At 40.8% G+C, this 15,526-nt stretch overlaps 1 protein-coding gene across 3 annotated transcripts in view; it reads right to left on the reverse strand.

Annotated features, from left to right (window-relative positions):
* Positions 1-15,526, reverse strand: part of SH3RF3 (SH3 domain containing ring finger 3) — a 376,320-nt gene that overhangs the window by 128,058 nt on the left and 232,736 nt on the right. For all 3 annotated transcript variants that reach the window (XM_074964345.1, XM_074964363.1, XM_074964354.1), the window contains exon 2: positions 1,985-2,260. In XM_074964345.1, coding sequence (XP_074820446.1) covers positions 1,985-2,260 — 276 coding nt within the window. The remainder of the gene's footprint in view (positions 1-1,984; positions 2,261-15,526) is intronic.

Consider the following 15,526-nt stretch of genomic DNA (forward strand, 5'->3'; position numbering starts at 1 on the left):
TTCACCAAGGGCAAGTCATGCCTGACTCATCTAATGGCCTTCTATGACGAGATAACTGGCTCTGTGGATGAGGGGAAAGCAGTGGACGTGTTGTTCCTTGACTTTAGCAAAGCTTTTGACACCGTCTCCCACAGTATTCTTGCCAGCAAGTTAAAGAAGTATGGGCTGGATGAATGGACTATAAGGTGGATAGAAAGTTTGTTAGATTGTCGGGCTCAACGGGTAGTGATCAATGGCTCCATGTCTAGTTGGCAGCCGGTATCAAGTGGAGTGCCCCAAGGGTTGGTCCTCGGGCCGGTTTTGTTCAATATCTTCATAAATGATCTGGAGGATGGCGTGGATTGCATCCTCAGCAAGTTTGCAGATGACACTAAACTGGGAGGAGAGGTAGATACGCTGGAGGGTAGGGATAGGATACAGAGGGACCTAGACAAATTAGAGGATTGGGCCAAAAGAAATCTGATGAGGTTCAACAAGGACAAGTGCAGATTCCTGCACTTAGGACGGAAGAATCCCATGCACCACTAGAGACTAGGGACCGAATGGCTCGGCAGCAGTTCTGCAGAAAAGGACCTGGGGTGACAGTGGACGAGAAGCTGGATATGAGTCAACAGTGTGCCGTTGTTGCCAAGAAGGCCAATGGCATTTTGGGATGTATAAGTAGGGGCATTGCCAGCAGATCGAGGGACATGATCGTTCCCCTCTATTGGACATTGGTGAGGCCTCATCTGGAGTACTGTGTCCAGTTTTGGGCCCCACACTACAAGAAGGATGTGGAAAAATTGGAAAGAGTCCAGCGGAGGGCAACAAAAATGATTAGGGGACTGGAACACATGAATTCTGAGGAGAGGCTGAGGGAACTGGGATTGTTTAGTTGGAAGAGAAGAATGAGGGGGGATTTGATAGCTGGTTTCAACTACCTGAAAGGGGGTTCCAAAGAGGATGGATCTGGACTGTTCTCAGTGGTAGCAGATGACAGAACAAGGAGTAATGGTCTCAAGTTGCAGTGGGGGAGATTTAGGTTGGATATTAGGAAAATCTTTTTCACTAGGGGGTGGTGAAACCCTGGAATGCGTTACCTAGGGAGGTGGTGGAATCTCCTTCCTTAGAAGTTTTTAAGGTCAGGCTTGACAAAGCCCTGGCTGGCTGGAATGATTTAGTTGGGGATTGGTCCTTCTTTGAGCAGGGGGTTGGACTAGATGACCTCCTGAGGTCTCTTCCAACCCTGATATTCTATGATTCTATGATTCTAAGGAACTGTTTAATTGCAGTGTAGCTGTTTGGGCTCGGGCTGCAGCCCACACTCTGGGACCTCCCAACTCACAGGGCCCTTGAGCTGGAAGTTCTAGCCCAAGCCTGAACGTCTATCAAGCAATTAAACAGCCCTTTAACCCCAGTCAGGTAGCCTGGGTCAGCCACAGATTTTTAATTGCAGAATAGACATACTCATTGTGCCCTCAACTCCTGCGGACCTCCCTGCCTTCGGTGGTAATTAAGGGGATGGGCAGCATCTCACCTGAGTGAGCTCTGTCTCAGTAGGAAGGAGCATTTAGAAGTCAAAAGAAGTTGATCTCCCTGAGTATCTAGCATGATTGAGCTCCCAATTAATTTGGAAATTCACTTCTCCTTCCAATGTATCTGAGCTCATGGCCCTTAAATATCATACATGAGAATGTCACTGGTCTGAGAAAGAAAGAAAGAGTCCCTGTGTTGCTCCTGAACCTAGCTCTGCCAGAATTAAAGCATTTTTGCAAAACTACTGTACATGAGGAAGTGCAGGGTTATTAAAACTACTGTATCCATTTGAAATGAAATCTTTTAAATTCCATCTTAAATAAAAAGATGTTCTAAGTTATCAAGTGCTGGTACATTTTTTTTATTTTACTCATAATGGAGCAGACTGCCAGACACAGCAAAACAAACACATCTTGAACTACACCCACTGGCAGTAAGTAAGGAAACAAGAAACTGCTTTTTACTTTACCTTGGTGAAGGTTAAACAGTCCTTGTCTTGGTCTTTATCCTTTATTTCAAAATCATAAAGTGCTTTGCCCTGAGGCGGAGCTTGTGGAAGGGGCTTGATACACTGGATATAGCTGGCTGGAAAGAAGCCATGGTTTCCATTGAGCTCTCCGTGATACCAATTCTCATCCACCTTTCGTCGTAGTATGATAATGTCCCCTTTGGTAAACTTGAGGTCACCAGGTTCTTTTCCCTCATAGGTGTAGAGAGCTTTACCATAGGGCAGTTGAGAAATACTCTAAAAAAAACCACAATAGACAATCATTTTAAGTGAACTTATAATATGCACCAACTTTTCCTTAATTTTTCCAACTCCTAGTAGCTAAATGATTATCAGCAACAGATCTACCATGGTGACTCCAATTTATTGCAATACAAAATAGTCTAAATTTCATGCAAAAAAAATCAACATTAGTACAACACTAATGTTGACAAATGAAGCACTTAAATGTCAGGAAATGGCAGTGTTGAGCTGACGCATTGTACTTTGGCTGCAAACTATTATTTAATTATATGATTAATTATATTTATTTGCTAATTCATACACTATATAATTCACAATCTGGAATTTCTTATAAAAGTATACATGCAATAAGATAAATTTTGAGACATAGTCTTCAGGCTTGGTTTGATTTTTAAGTCAAAATGAGATCTACAAAACAAACCAAGTTTGAAGGAAATTGGTTCAGTAGCTTACAAGTTATAAATTGAAAGATATTAAGTTGAAACGTTTGACTCAGTTTGTTAGAACAAGTCCAAATGAATTGTAATTGGTTTTGTGTTTTATAACCAAATCGTCTTAATCCTTTCAAACTGCTCAAATTGCTTGGTATTCCCTAAGGACTACTGTATGTACATACATAATTTTAAGTTTAAAGATTCTGTAGTCTCTGAGTTAGTGTCAGTAGGGAAAATATTTTTAGAATAGGAAGAATGTATTAGGTTCATCCCCTCATAACTGATATGGAACCTTCACTATAACTTACAGAACTATAACATCTTTCAGACTGTTTCCCAAAACACTTTAGAGATCTTGCGGCTCAGTGTTGCCACTCTTTCTCTATATATAGATAGATAAGTGCCAACTTCAAATACATATAATAGAAATGATCCAAGAGGGAGCTGTACTCTGCTAGGGCCTGCTCCCGCGCCTACTGAAGTTCATGGCAAAATTTCTATAGACTTAAATAGGATCAGAATTGACTCTGTAATGAAGCCAATTGCTTACTCATTACCCTTGGCCTGCTGTCGATGATTTCGGAAGTTGTAACTGAATAGACAAGAATAGAACAGAGGGAAGTTCAGCAAATAATTTAAGGAGGTTACCCAGCTCCCAATTTCCATTTGGGCCAAATCATGCCTGGTCCTTTTGAGAGTTCATGGGGCAGAGGGAGGTGCAAGGAGCCTTTCCCCTGGGTCCCTTTGGGGTAAGACACACCCTACGGGGACATGGCAATGTACCCCATTGCCCTCGCACTCGCCAGCAGAGCTAGCAAGCTGTGCAAGAAGCAAAATGCTTCACCATCCTAAAGGGTGCATTCCTCTGCATGCCTTGCAGCCCCATGAGGGATTATGCAAATCCTTCCCACAGCTCCTGTGGGGGTGGTGAAAAATTGCCTTTCCTACCACAATGCGGCCAGTGCCTATCAGGAATGATTTGGCCCTTTGTTCCACAATGTAGTGACATTATGGTCATTACTAGTTTATTTATAAATTCTTTATAAATGTTACAGGATTTTGTATTGTTTGTGTATGCATGGATATTGTCTTTTTTCCTTTCTTTACAGTGGCTGTCAGCTAGGACAGGTGACCGGAGGGAAGGGTTTAAAAAGCAAGGTATTTAAAAAACTCAGACATTTTACAGAATGTTTATGATTCCTTGACTTCTGGGTGGTGTTTTTTCTGAATAAAGAACTAGACGTTTATAGGAACAAGAATAGCATCTGCAGTTACACTAGCTAGGGTAAAATTGCAAGAGCTATTAATTCTGATGCTTCCAATGTGAGGGGGTGGGACGGTCAAGAAGAAATTCTTCCCCAAGTTCTACACAGGAAAAATAGATACTGAATTAGATGCACCACTGGTCTGTTCCGGTATGGCAGTTCCTATGTTCTTACGACCAAATCTCTCTATGGGCTGAGCAAGAACATCAGCCTGTAATTTATACTGCACTATAACTCCGTATGGAATGTCTAGATTCTGGACACAGTAGGAAGAGATTTTTCATTTTTCATCATTCATATGTTGTACTCATATCAAAACTCAGATCCTATAGTCATCTCAGTACACCAATATTAATTTCATTATTTTATTTGCAAAGTGATTAGGCACTTAGGTGTTGTCTTGATTTGGGAAAGTGTGTGTGATGGATTCCACTGTCTGAATTATAGTGATAGAGCCAGCTGCACATATCATAGCACTGTCTCTGTTGTCTGGGTAGGGATTTAATTTCACTGCCTCACAACACAAACTATCAAATTTATCATTGCAAATTTCTCACACTTTTTTGGTTCTAGGTGACATCTGCCTAACCTGTTGTCAGAGACAAACACTATGGAAGAAAGTTCTCAAACATAATGAAAAACATAATATCAGGAAACAGAAAAGTTAATGGCCACATAACACTCCTACAAAACCCAACCTCCCAAGAATGGCTTATTCTATGGCATCATCCTATGGTGAGTTAGTCATACTGTTCCCAACACAACTTATCTCTGCTGCTATGGCAACATCCAGTAACACTGAGGCACTGCCCATCTAAGCATTTTAAAGATTAAAGAACTTGCTGGTGTTATATACTGGGGCACTGCATGCATAGTGTTGCCTACTTCATTCTAGAAAAACAATCCCATGCTTTGCTGAAGGGAAGGTTATAGACTCTGATAGGAGCACTGAGAAAGGAAAGAAAGTGAGATTTATGACTCTAGTACTCTGCCTATGGAAGACAATTTCTCTAATATAAAATAAACACCTCGTCAAGTATTCACTACACACGAACCACTACGGATCCAGTTATAGCATGACACACAATACACCCCATAACAGATCCTTTACTTAAAGCATGGCTATGCTCAGAAAAGTGATTATGTGAAGATGGTACCCAGGCTCAGATCAGATTCTTACTTCTCTGGCCAATTTTTTTTTTAACTACTTTTTCATTATGATAGAAGTGCAATGCCAATAGTGTTAAAGGAAAGGAAACTGGATTGTATCCTGGCTGATGAATTATTGGCAGAATTGTTTATTAAGTTCCATTTGTTGTGTCTTTATTATGGGTGATTAAAGCTGGCCAGAATTATTTTTTTTTTATTCCACTGAAAATACAGAATACAAAGTGCATAGTGCTCACTTTATATTTATTTTAATTACAAATATTTGCACTGTAAAAAACAAAAGAAATAGTATTTTTCATTTCACCTAATACAAGCACTGTAGTGCAATCTCTTTATCATGAAAGTTGAACTTACAGATGTAGAATTATGTACAAAAAATAACTGCATTCAAAAATAAAACAATGTAAAACCTACAAGTCCACTCAGTCCTACTTCAGCCAATCACTCAGACAAACAAGTTTGGTTACAATTTGCAGGAGATAATGCTGCCCGCTTCTTGTTTACAATGTCACCTGAAAGTGAGAACTGGTGTTTGCATGGCACTGTTGTAGCCAGCATCGCAAGATTTTTACGTGCCAGATCTGCTAAAGATTCATATGTCCCTTCATGTTTCAACCATCATTCCAGAGGACATGCGTCCATGTTGATGATAGGTTCTGCTCAACAACAATCCAAAGTAGAGCGGACCAATGCATGTTCATTTTCATCATCTGAGTCAGATGCCACCAGGAGACGGTTGATTTTCTTTTTTGGTGGTTCGGGTTCTGTAGTTTCCACATCAGAGTGTTGCTCTTTCAAGACTTCTGAAAGCATGCTCCACACCTCATCCTTCTCAGATTTTGGACGGCACTTCAGATTCTTAAACCTTAGGTCAAATGCTCTAGCTATTTTTAGAAATCTCACATTGGTACCTTCTTTGCATTTTGTCAAATCTGCTGTGAAAGTGTTCTTAAAACAAACGTGCTCGGTCATCAGCAAAGACTGCTATAATATGAAATATATTGCAGAATGTGGGTAAAACAGAACAAGAGACGTACAATTCTCCCCCCAAGGAGTTCAGTCATAAATGTAATTAACACATTATTTTATTAACGAGCATCATCAAGCATGGAAGCATGTCCTCTGGAATGGTGACCGAAGCATGAAGGGGCATACAAATGTTTAGCATATCTGGCACGTAAATACCTTGCAATGCCAACTACAAAAGTGCCACACGAATGCCTGTTCTCGCTTTCAGGTGATATTGTAAATAAGAAGCAGGCAGCATTATCTCCCGTAAATGTAAACAAACTTGTTTGTCTTAGCGATTCGCTGGACAGGAAGTAGGACTGAGTGGACTTGTAGGCTCTGAAGTTTTACATTGTTTTGTTTTTGAGCACAGCTATGTAACAAAAAATACCTACATTTGTAAGTTACACTTTCACAATAAAGAGATTGCACCACAGTACTTGTATGAGGTGAACTGAAAAATACTATTATCATTTTTAAAGTGAAAATATTTGTAATAAAATTAATAATATCAAGTGAGTTCTGTGCACTTCGTATTCTGTGTTGTAATAGAATTTTTTTTGAAATTATTTGATTTTTTTTCTACTTTTTCATTCTGATAGAAGTGCAATGCCAATAGAGTTAAAGGAAAAAAACTGGATTGTATTCTGGCTCATGAATTATTAGCAAAATTGTTTATTAAGTTATATGAAATTATTTGAAAATGTACAAAAACATCCAAAATATTTAATACATTTCAATCAGTACTGTATTGTTTAAAAGTGTGATTAATCACAATTAATTTTTTAATTGCGATTAATTTTTTTGAGTTAATCGCGTGAGTTCACTGCAATTAATCAATAGCCCTACTTAACTTACATCTCTCTTGCTGCATATTAAACCTATTACTTCTTGTCCTACTTTCAGTGGACATGGAGAGCAATTAATCGCTATCCTTTTTATAGTAGCCATTACTATATTTGAAAACTGTTACTCCATCCCCCTTTAGTTTTCTCAAGACTAAACATGCCTAGTTTTTTAATCTTTTCTCACAGATTTTCTAAACCTTTTATAATTTTTGTTGCTCTCCTCTGGAATCTCTCCAATTTGCCCACATCTTTGCTAAAGCGTGGCACCCAGAACTGGACACAGTACTGTATACATGAGGCATCTTAGCTACAACTCCCATTAGGCAATGTTGAATCCTTTCCAAAACTATATTTTAAAGTTTTCATCTGAATTTTTTGTTTTGTTTTGTATTCAGCTATGATTTTTTTGAGGAAAAGTAAACAATTTTCTTTGGAAAGCAACCACATTTTGTGGAAAACTTTGTTTAATCAAAAGCCCAATTTTCCATGGAAAAACAGGTCTGATAAAAAATTGACAGACCCTGTGAGTCTGAAAGACCCCAGTTTGACTTAAAGATCCCAGATTGAGTTTTCAGAATTGCAGGTAGAAAAAACCACCTCTTTCCCTGTAAACGCATCTTATATGATATAGACTTGGAGATCTAGACAGAGACACAAACATGAAGCGTGATGCTCCCATTCTAACGGAGTCACTTTTCATATGAACTACATTTTACAGTTGGGAGGGGTGCTTTAGAGAGAATTTCAACAGCATAATTGAGGAAAAAAATTGAAAATCCTCCTTTTTATGATTGTTCAAACAATTATAGTTGCAGGACTCAGTAGTCAGGAGACAACACACAAGCTCTCACTGGTCATATTTATGAAATTAATTCAGCTTCCAAAGAAGTAACCTGACTGGGCTTTTTCTGATCGTGATGGCAGAAGCAGTTGTTTTCATTAGTCTGTATGTTGAGTAACCCATCAGATTTAGAAAGGTTTGAGTAGGTTGGAAGAATGAACTTTTATTTTGTTTCGGTTTTATCTCTCTGCATTACAAAACAGCAGCAAAACCCACACCACAGAGTGTGTGCTAATTATCATCAGACACCGCCCTCCCAACAAAACATAGCACACTCTACCGATAGTTTCAAGCTTTAGCAGCTAGTTTTCAAACCTTTGTACAACCTACTTCTGACCTTATTACTCGCCATTCTCCCACTTGACTCCTCCTCATTCTGTTGGCTCTGTAGGATAGTGTTGTCAGCCAAATTTACAGTCTAATTCATAATTGTAATCTTTTAAAGTTCTGCCTAAAAATACACTGTTCCCATTCTCTCTTGGCATACTAGCTCCACAGGCTTATCCCGTTTACGCTCACGTTATGTTCCATACAATGCTTTTAGTCATATTTTATCATCTTCAATAGGCACAGATGGTCTTTCCTACAAAATTCTCTAATTTAAAGCAGGCTGTGACATGCTGTCAAAATGAAAACCAGGGAACCTGTGGCACGGAATGATTTTGGAGGGAGCCAGAAAAATATGCATAGCAGTATTTTAGCAGCTGGAGGGGTAGGGAGAAATTAAACACTCCTTTCTCAGCCAAGCACTACCCTCCTTTTCCTCCAGATCTTTTCTCCCCTCCCCCCCCCCCCCCCCAACCTTCCACTCTTCCAGAATAAAGATCAGGCTGTGGTACAGCAAGGGTGCAGTGAGAAAAAACAAACCAACCAGCGTTTACTCCTTTGCATCCCCTTTATTCTTTTCTCTCAGGCCCAACCCCTTTACTACGTTATATCTGCAACTCCAGTACCTTTAACAAAAATAATCTTTTTTTCCGTTCCAAATCCTACCTTATTTTTTGCTTTTCCGCCTTTGACTCTATACTGCTTCCCAGAGGTAAAAGTAGATTAAAACAGGAGAGGGACCTCTCACTCATCAGCCAAAGAAAGGGAGCTGTAGAGGAGCGCTGCTTATCCAAACCAGAGAGAGGAGGAGGAGCCGCCCTTCTCCCTGGCTCCTCCCTTACTTTGACCTTCAGTCTTTTCTCCTCATGCACATCATCTCAACCAGCTATTCTCTCCAGCTTGGATAGCACTGCTGCTTTTCCCTTCTGTCTACATTAGAAACTTAAAAAGACCTATGTTAGGTTGACTTACAGCCACTGCAGTAATACTGTGGTGGTTCATGTCCACACTACCCTCCTTCTGTCGGTGGTGTGCGTCCTCACCAGGAGTGCTTCCACCCACTTAAGAGGGGCAGCGTGGGGGGCTGAGAGCCCAGGCTCCTGAGGAGCTGGGAGCCTCCAGGCAGCAGCCGGGCTCCCTGTGGGGAGTCGGGAGCCCAGGCAAAAGCCAGTGGGAAGCCAGGTGGGCACAGTCCGACTGGGAGTGGGAGTGTGACAGGCACAGCCCGGCTCCAAGTGGGGAGCCCAGGTGACAGCCTGGCTTTCTTGCCAATTTTGCGCCTCCATGCTGGAGCTGTGAAATTGACAAGAATGACAGGCAACAGCACATGTATGTAACCCACAGTGTCTACCCAGACACTGTGTTGCCCTAACTACACCAACATAAACCCTACACCTCTCATGGAAGTGTAGTTATTATGTCAGTGTGGCAGGGCACTTACATCAGCAGGAGCAAGGCTGACATAATTAGGTCAGAGTAAGCTGCCTTACCTCAACTTAACTCTGTAGTGTAGAACAGGCATTAGTCACTCACAGGTGTAGCTTCACAATCAAACAGCCGCGATATCTGACTATGTACTAAGAAATTGATTAGCCACATTGATTTCTCCTTGCATTTCTGAGGCTAACTAGAATTCAGCTAAGAACACGGGTACTAAAGTTTAAGAGGCTTTGTTCTGTTTGTTTTGTTTTTTGTTTTTTAAGAGGTGGAGTCGAGGAATCATAGCCAACATCAATATCCAACCTTTTCTCTGCCAAAAAATACTTTGGTACAATGCTGAATTCTGCCAAGATTTCTTTTCCATTTTAATCAATCAATATTGACACAAAAGCCTGGAGCATTAATACACTGAGAAACTCTTTACAGATGACTTAATGATATGTTGGCAACTCAATAATTCTGCATTTATGTTTCAGCAAAGTCAAACGGCAGCCGTTAAGCAGGAACCTGCTGGCAAATTGACAGAAAACAACCACGAAGCAATTACATGGGAATACTGGACGATTTTTCATTACAGACTCCAAAGAGCAAAAGAAAAAAAAAGAGTTTGTTTCCAATAATCCTCTTGGTGGAAGCTTTGTACTGCAAGAACTGCACACTTCTTATAGGTCTTTAGTTTTGAAAAGCTAAAGTACAGAAATGTTCTGTCAATATGTTTTAAAGTAATGCAAGACTGGAAGACATGTCAAAGGTTATCAGCTCCAGTGAGCAGCAAACGAGGTCACTACAAGTAACAACATGTATTCTGCACTTATCCTACTAATGAAATGCAGGTTCATACAAAACATGCTTTCATTTCATAAATAAATTCCCATTGTTTGGGAAGTGGAAATAAACAGTTTATGATGCAGCCAGTTTTACTGGACATAGCAAACAGATCTTGAATGTCTGGAGAGAGAGCATGCTACACCTCTTAACGTGGTTTTACTAACAAGAATTTGCCAAGAAACACACACATACTCTGTTGTACATAAACATCTCCTTCCATTCTCAAAGTAAATGGGCAAGTTCTCAGAATGGGAGGTGCATAAATAATCCATCCGGTTGGTTCACTGGATTTGAATATGAGCCATGAGTTCAGTGTTTTGACATGTTAAATCCATTTAGTTATAGTTTATCCTGTCCTCCACTGTTATATGGTTCCCAGATCCATCATCAACAACAGTTGGACAAAGAAAAAAAAAGAAAAAACTCCTAAAGAGACTGAAACGTCACTGGAATTTTCCATCACTATACAAAATTGGGACATTTCTGATCACTGGTGTACACTAAAGCATACATTATTTTGATAACGTGAACCTCCTGTTTCACTGTTAAGCAGAACTATGCTCAGGAGGCAGAATTTCAAATCTGGAGCTTGATCTAGATTAGGCTAGGCTTCGAAGTTGAACTATGGTTAGGGTTTGGGTTCAACACTGCTGAAATCTTGTGACCTGTTCTTATAAAGTGTGACCAAAACTGGCAGAAAACTCAGGGGAGAGATCAACCAGCTTTTGCTGATTTCCATCTTGGTCTGAAAAATAAGCACCTTTCTGTTTTGTATATTAATAGGACATCATAATGTGACGTAGATAGGAAAGATCATCAAAATCTCACATGGAGTAACATTAGAGCCACTGGCCAGATTGCAAGATCTGCAAACCAACACAAAAATGGGAAGTCCAGGACTGACAATTGCAGCCAGCAGTAAGGATAAAAGATAAAATAAAAATCAAGGCGCAGGATCTCAGATTGCCAAATATAGTCAGAAACCCGGAACGCGGGAAGACATATTGCAACTATCTCACTGTTTCCTCAGAACCACCACTCCCCTCCAGCCCACACACTGCTTGAACCGTGAAAAGGCAGCATAGAGTGAAAACTGCATGCATTTTCTCTGCTGGGGATTCTCAGGGCACAGTAGAATCCCTGCGGGACACAGATCAGGTACAGTCAGTTCCTCTGCTATTCCCCCTTCCAGCTGTGATAAAGCGGCATTTTGAGGGTTGGAAAGGGGGAAGGTCAGAGTGTGCTCCACTCTGGCCATTCCCAGATGGCAGATGCTCACTTGAGGACAACAGCCAGCTGGAGAGACAGAGATGGTCAGAGAATTGGTGAGACACAATCAGCTCCCTGATGGGTCCTGTCCCCCACTTTCTTGGACTAATGGCAAAGGCTGTACCTTATATATCTAGCTGAGACGAAGGGAACCAAACAGTCCAAGAACACCCTGTCACATGCCAGTAAGAACACTGATAATCACCAATAATACTGAAATATTTTAGAGCACACTTGAAACAATCTCCGTGAAATACAACGGCACATGACTCGTTGTAATTTTTGAAATATTACTGCCATTTTCCCCTGAAAATAAATTCCTGAGATTTTTGTTTCTCCTATGAACCATCATTTACCTAATTTTTCCTTTATGAAGTATCTCCATGTCCAAATATCACAACCAAAGCACCAGCCTTTCAATCCAGTCAAGCAAAATCATGAAAAGTATGCACATGTGATGGATACATTGTAATTAAACACAACCCACCAGCACAAGACATTAATACTAATTAAACCCTATAATGCTAATTTCCTGCCTCATTACTCAGAAGCATCACACAAATCTTTCCCGCCACGTGAGAGCGAATTCTGTGGTAATGCACAGAATTTCAGCCCTGTCTTCTGATTGGTGGGACGCTCTACACAGACAGCCAGGACCACTCTTCAGCATATGGTTCCCTGTCATGCAGAACAGCTTCGCACAAAGCACATCAACTGCAGTAGAGAGGGCTTTGTGTGGCAGAATATATACTGGAAATAACTTTGATGGGGAACAGGATGATTCAGAGTATGAATGCTGGACACAGAGCCTTTCCTGTCCACAGCACCAATTTTAATGGTTGACAGGGACTAAAAGTCACAACCATAAATTATGGCTGTTTGGTTGCCTTCATGAAAAAGGTGACGTGAGATCCTATAAAAAGCTGGGGGAGGAGGGATGTGGTTTCAGTCCAGTTCCAGGAGACAATATAACAAAGAGTCTATAGTTACAACAAAATTGGCAGAGTGAAAGGAATAAATGGAGATAGAGACTGACCTACCCAATGACTCCTAGCAATAATCCCCCCAGAACCATCACTGCCCGTGCAGTGTCTCTTAGGGAGATAAGTAGGAATTTAGCCACTGTGGCTGCCATCCGGCATCTTGCAAAAGCAACATATTCATTTAAATAACATAAATCGATAATTTTTATGCAGCACTAGTCATATTACTAAAAATGGATAAGCCATAGATTTAGTTCCCCTCTTGTGGAACACTGAAGAGAAAATAGCACTGATATGTACATAACAGATCAGGGACAAAGTCCTCAGAGAGGTTAAGTGATTTACTCACAGTGAGACCATGGGCTGAGCCACGAATTGAACTCAGATCACCCAAGTCCCAGGTCAGTGCCTTAAACACAAAGCTACTCCTGGTTCAGCTGCAGATGTCTTATGTGACCTTGGGCTGGTCACTTAACCTCTCTCGACCTCATTTTCTACAGTTGTAAAATGGGAATAATAATTGTTGCCCCTCTGGCATTCCCATTTTACAGATGCAGAAGATGAGCTACAGAGAGGTTATGTGAATAGCCCAAGGTCACGTAAGAAATCTGCCACTGAACTAAGAAATCTGGCTCCTGGCCCTGTGCCTTATGCATATATCCAGGGAATTTAGGGGGCAGAATGTAATTCACTAAATTTTAAATTTGGTCTGGGTGCAAAGGTCCTAAATTCCCTGGGGAAGATTGAAGTCAATGGAGGTATGTCAATTTACACCAACATAGGCTCTGTCCCTTGAGTAGTTTTAAATCGATGTTTGGGTTGCTTTCAGCTGTCTGTACTAAACAGAAAAGGGCTTAGGGACATTTCTCAATGACAGACACCATATACATGTAAGTCACTGTTACATCTTAAATCAGGGGCTTCCGAAAGTATTTGTAGTGTGCATCATATCTTAATAGAATCACGGACTCAATGATCACCTGACTTCCCATTCATCATCACAAAACATCCCTGGGACAACCATAGCAATTAGTTTCATGGAGAATTAATATTAGAAAAATAAAGTATTTTTAGCTTCTTTTAAATGTGATTTAACATTAAGCAACAAAGAGGTGAGCCACCAACATGTGACCAGCCAGCTCTCAGTGAGTCACCAGGAAGTGCCCCATGAACCATAGTTTGAGGGTACACGGCACTTTTAACATCAACTACCAAAGTAGTGTAGTTAATTTGACAATAAAAACAATATCATGAAGAATGAATACTTAATATAATGCTTCATCTATAGTGTAAAGTGCCAGCAACATTTATAGTGCTATATAAGTAATAATAAATCATAGTAAAAATAAAACTTCTTAATTAAAACTCAGCTATTCTGTGTACTAAGGACTGAGTCATAAAATGTCTCCTGGAGCTTCAGGCACAGGGGACTCTCAGTGCCAACTGGCAGAGAGCACAAGGAGAGCACAGGGTTGTAGAGGGATCCCCTGGGTCAGATATCTGCACAATAGTTCACTGAAGCATGGCAAATGAGGTCTCTTCTGAAAGCCAGTAGCCCACTGGCCATCATAAACATTTTGAAATGTATGTCCAGATAATATGCAAGGAGTTATGTATCTATACTTAAAATTATGCTCTTAAGGTCTTGGAGTTAAGGCAGGTCACCTGGAGGTGACATACCTTGGAAATGTCCCTTTCACACAGGACAGCTATGTCCCAGCCTGGCCATTTGTGTACTGTATGCCTATTTGATACAGACCCAGGTGCGAGTTGAGAGACTGAAATCTATGAGAGAGGAAATCTGCAGGATGAAAAGAACAGCAGGGCATGTCTTGTTTATGAACAAAGACACAGGATTGTTCTGCTAGACACTGGATCCTTCACTTTGGATCTCGTGAAAGACAAGTCACAGCCTGAGTGGCTGTGCCATTGTACAGCGCAGCCGGGATTTTGATTAAGCAATAATTTATTAGACATGAGAGTACCTTGTTAATTAAGTGTAGGTGCTAGAATGCTGTTATGATTTTATTTTGTATGTAACAATTTGTTCCCAATACTTCTACTTGCTACTACTGGAACCTCTATGCTTTGTTAAATAAACTTGATTCTACTATAAACAAATCTAAGTGCTGTGAGTTAAGCAGAATCTCAGATAAGCTGCGGTGTACTGCTTCTTTGGAAGCAGCAAATCTGTGAATACTGCAAGTGTTCAGTGGAACAGAAGTTGTACACTTCAGGGAGATGCTCTGGGTGTGTGTGTGTGGGGGTGCCTATTGCTAATCCATAGAGTGACAGTGTGGCCTGCGAAGCCTAGAGGGGACTGCTTGTGTTGCCTATGGCTGGCACGGAAAAGACTTCCCCATGCTAAGGTGCCTCACAATCCTGGGTACCCCCAGGAAGTGTCACATATACTCACTGCTATATTCTTGACTGACCTCTGCACAGCTCTGCTGGCTGGTGCAAAGGGAGGTACAATGAGTGCCTTCTCCTAACCCATTTTGGGGTAGCTAGCAGCCGGGGCAGGGGGGCACTATCAAGGAATGGATAAGTAAGTGTAAGGGGTAAAATTTTCAAAAGCACCCAAGTGGCTTTGGATGCTAAGTCCCATTTTCACAAGTGAGTTAGGTACATAGGAGGGGGATTCAATATGAAAGACACTGAGCAGTTTGAGACAAAAATGTAAGTTAGTAGCTACAGCGTAACTGGTGGGTCAGTCTGTGCAAAGAATGGGGTATAACAGTCTGTTCACAAAACTGGTGATGGAATGAGCATTTTAAATTTTCTCCAACAAGGAGCGAATGGAAGAATAGTTTACATTCCAGGAGAACAAGGTTATTTTGCAGTTTA

Source organism: Natator depressus, chromosome 1 (assembly GCF_965152275.1).
Source record: "Natator depressus isolate rNatDep1 chromosome 1, rNatDep2.hap1, whole genome shotgun sequence".
Taxonomy (NCBI): domain Eukaryota; kingdom Metazoa; phylum Chordata; order Testudines; family Cheloniidae; genus Natator; species Natator depressus.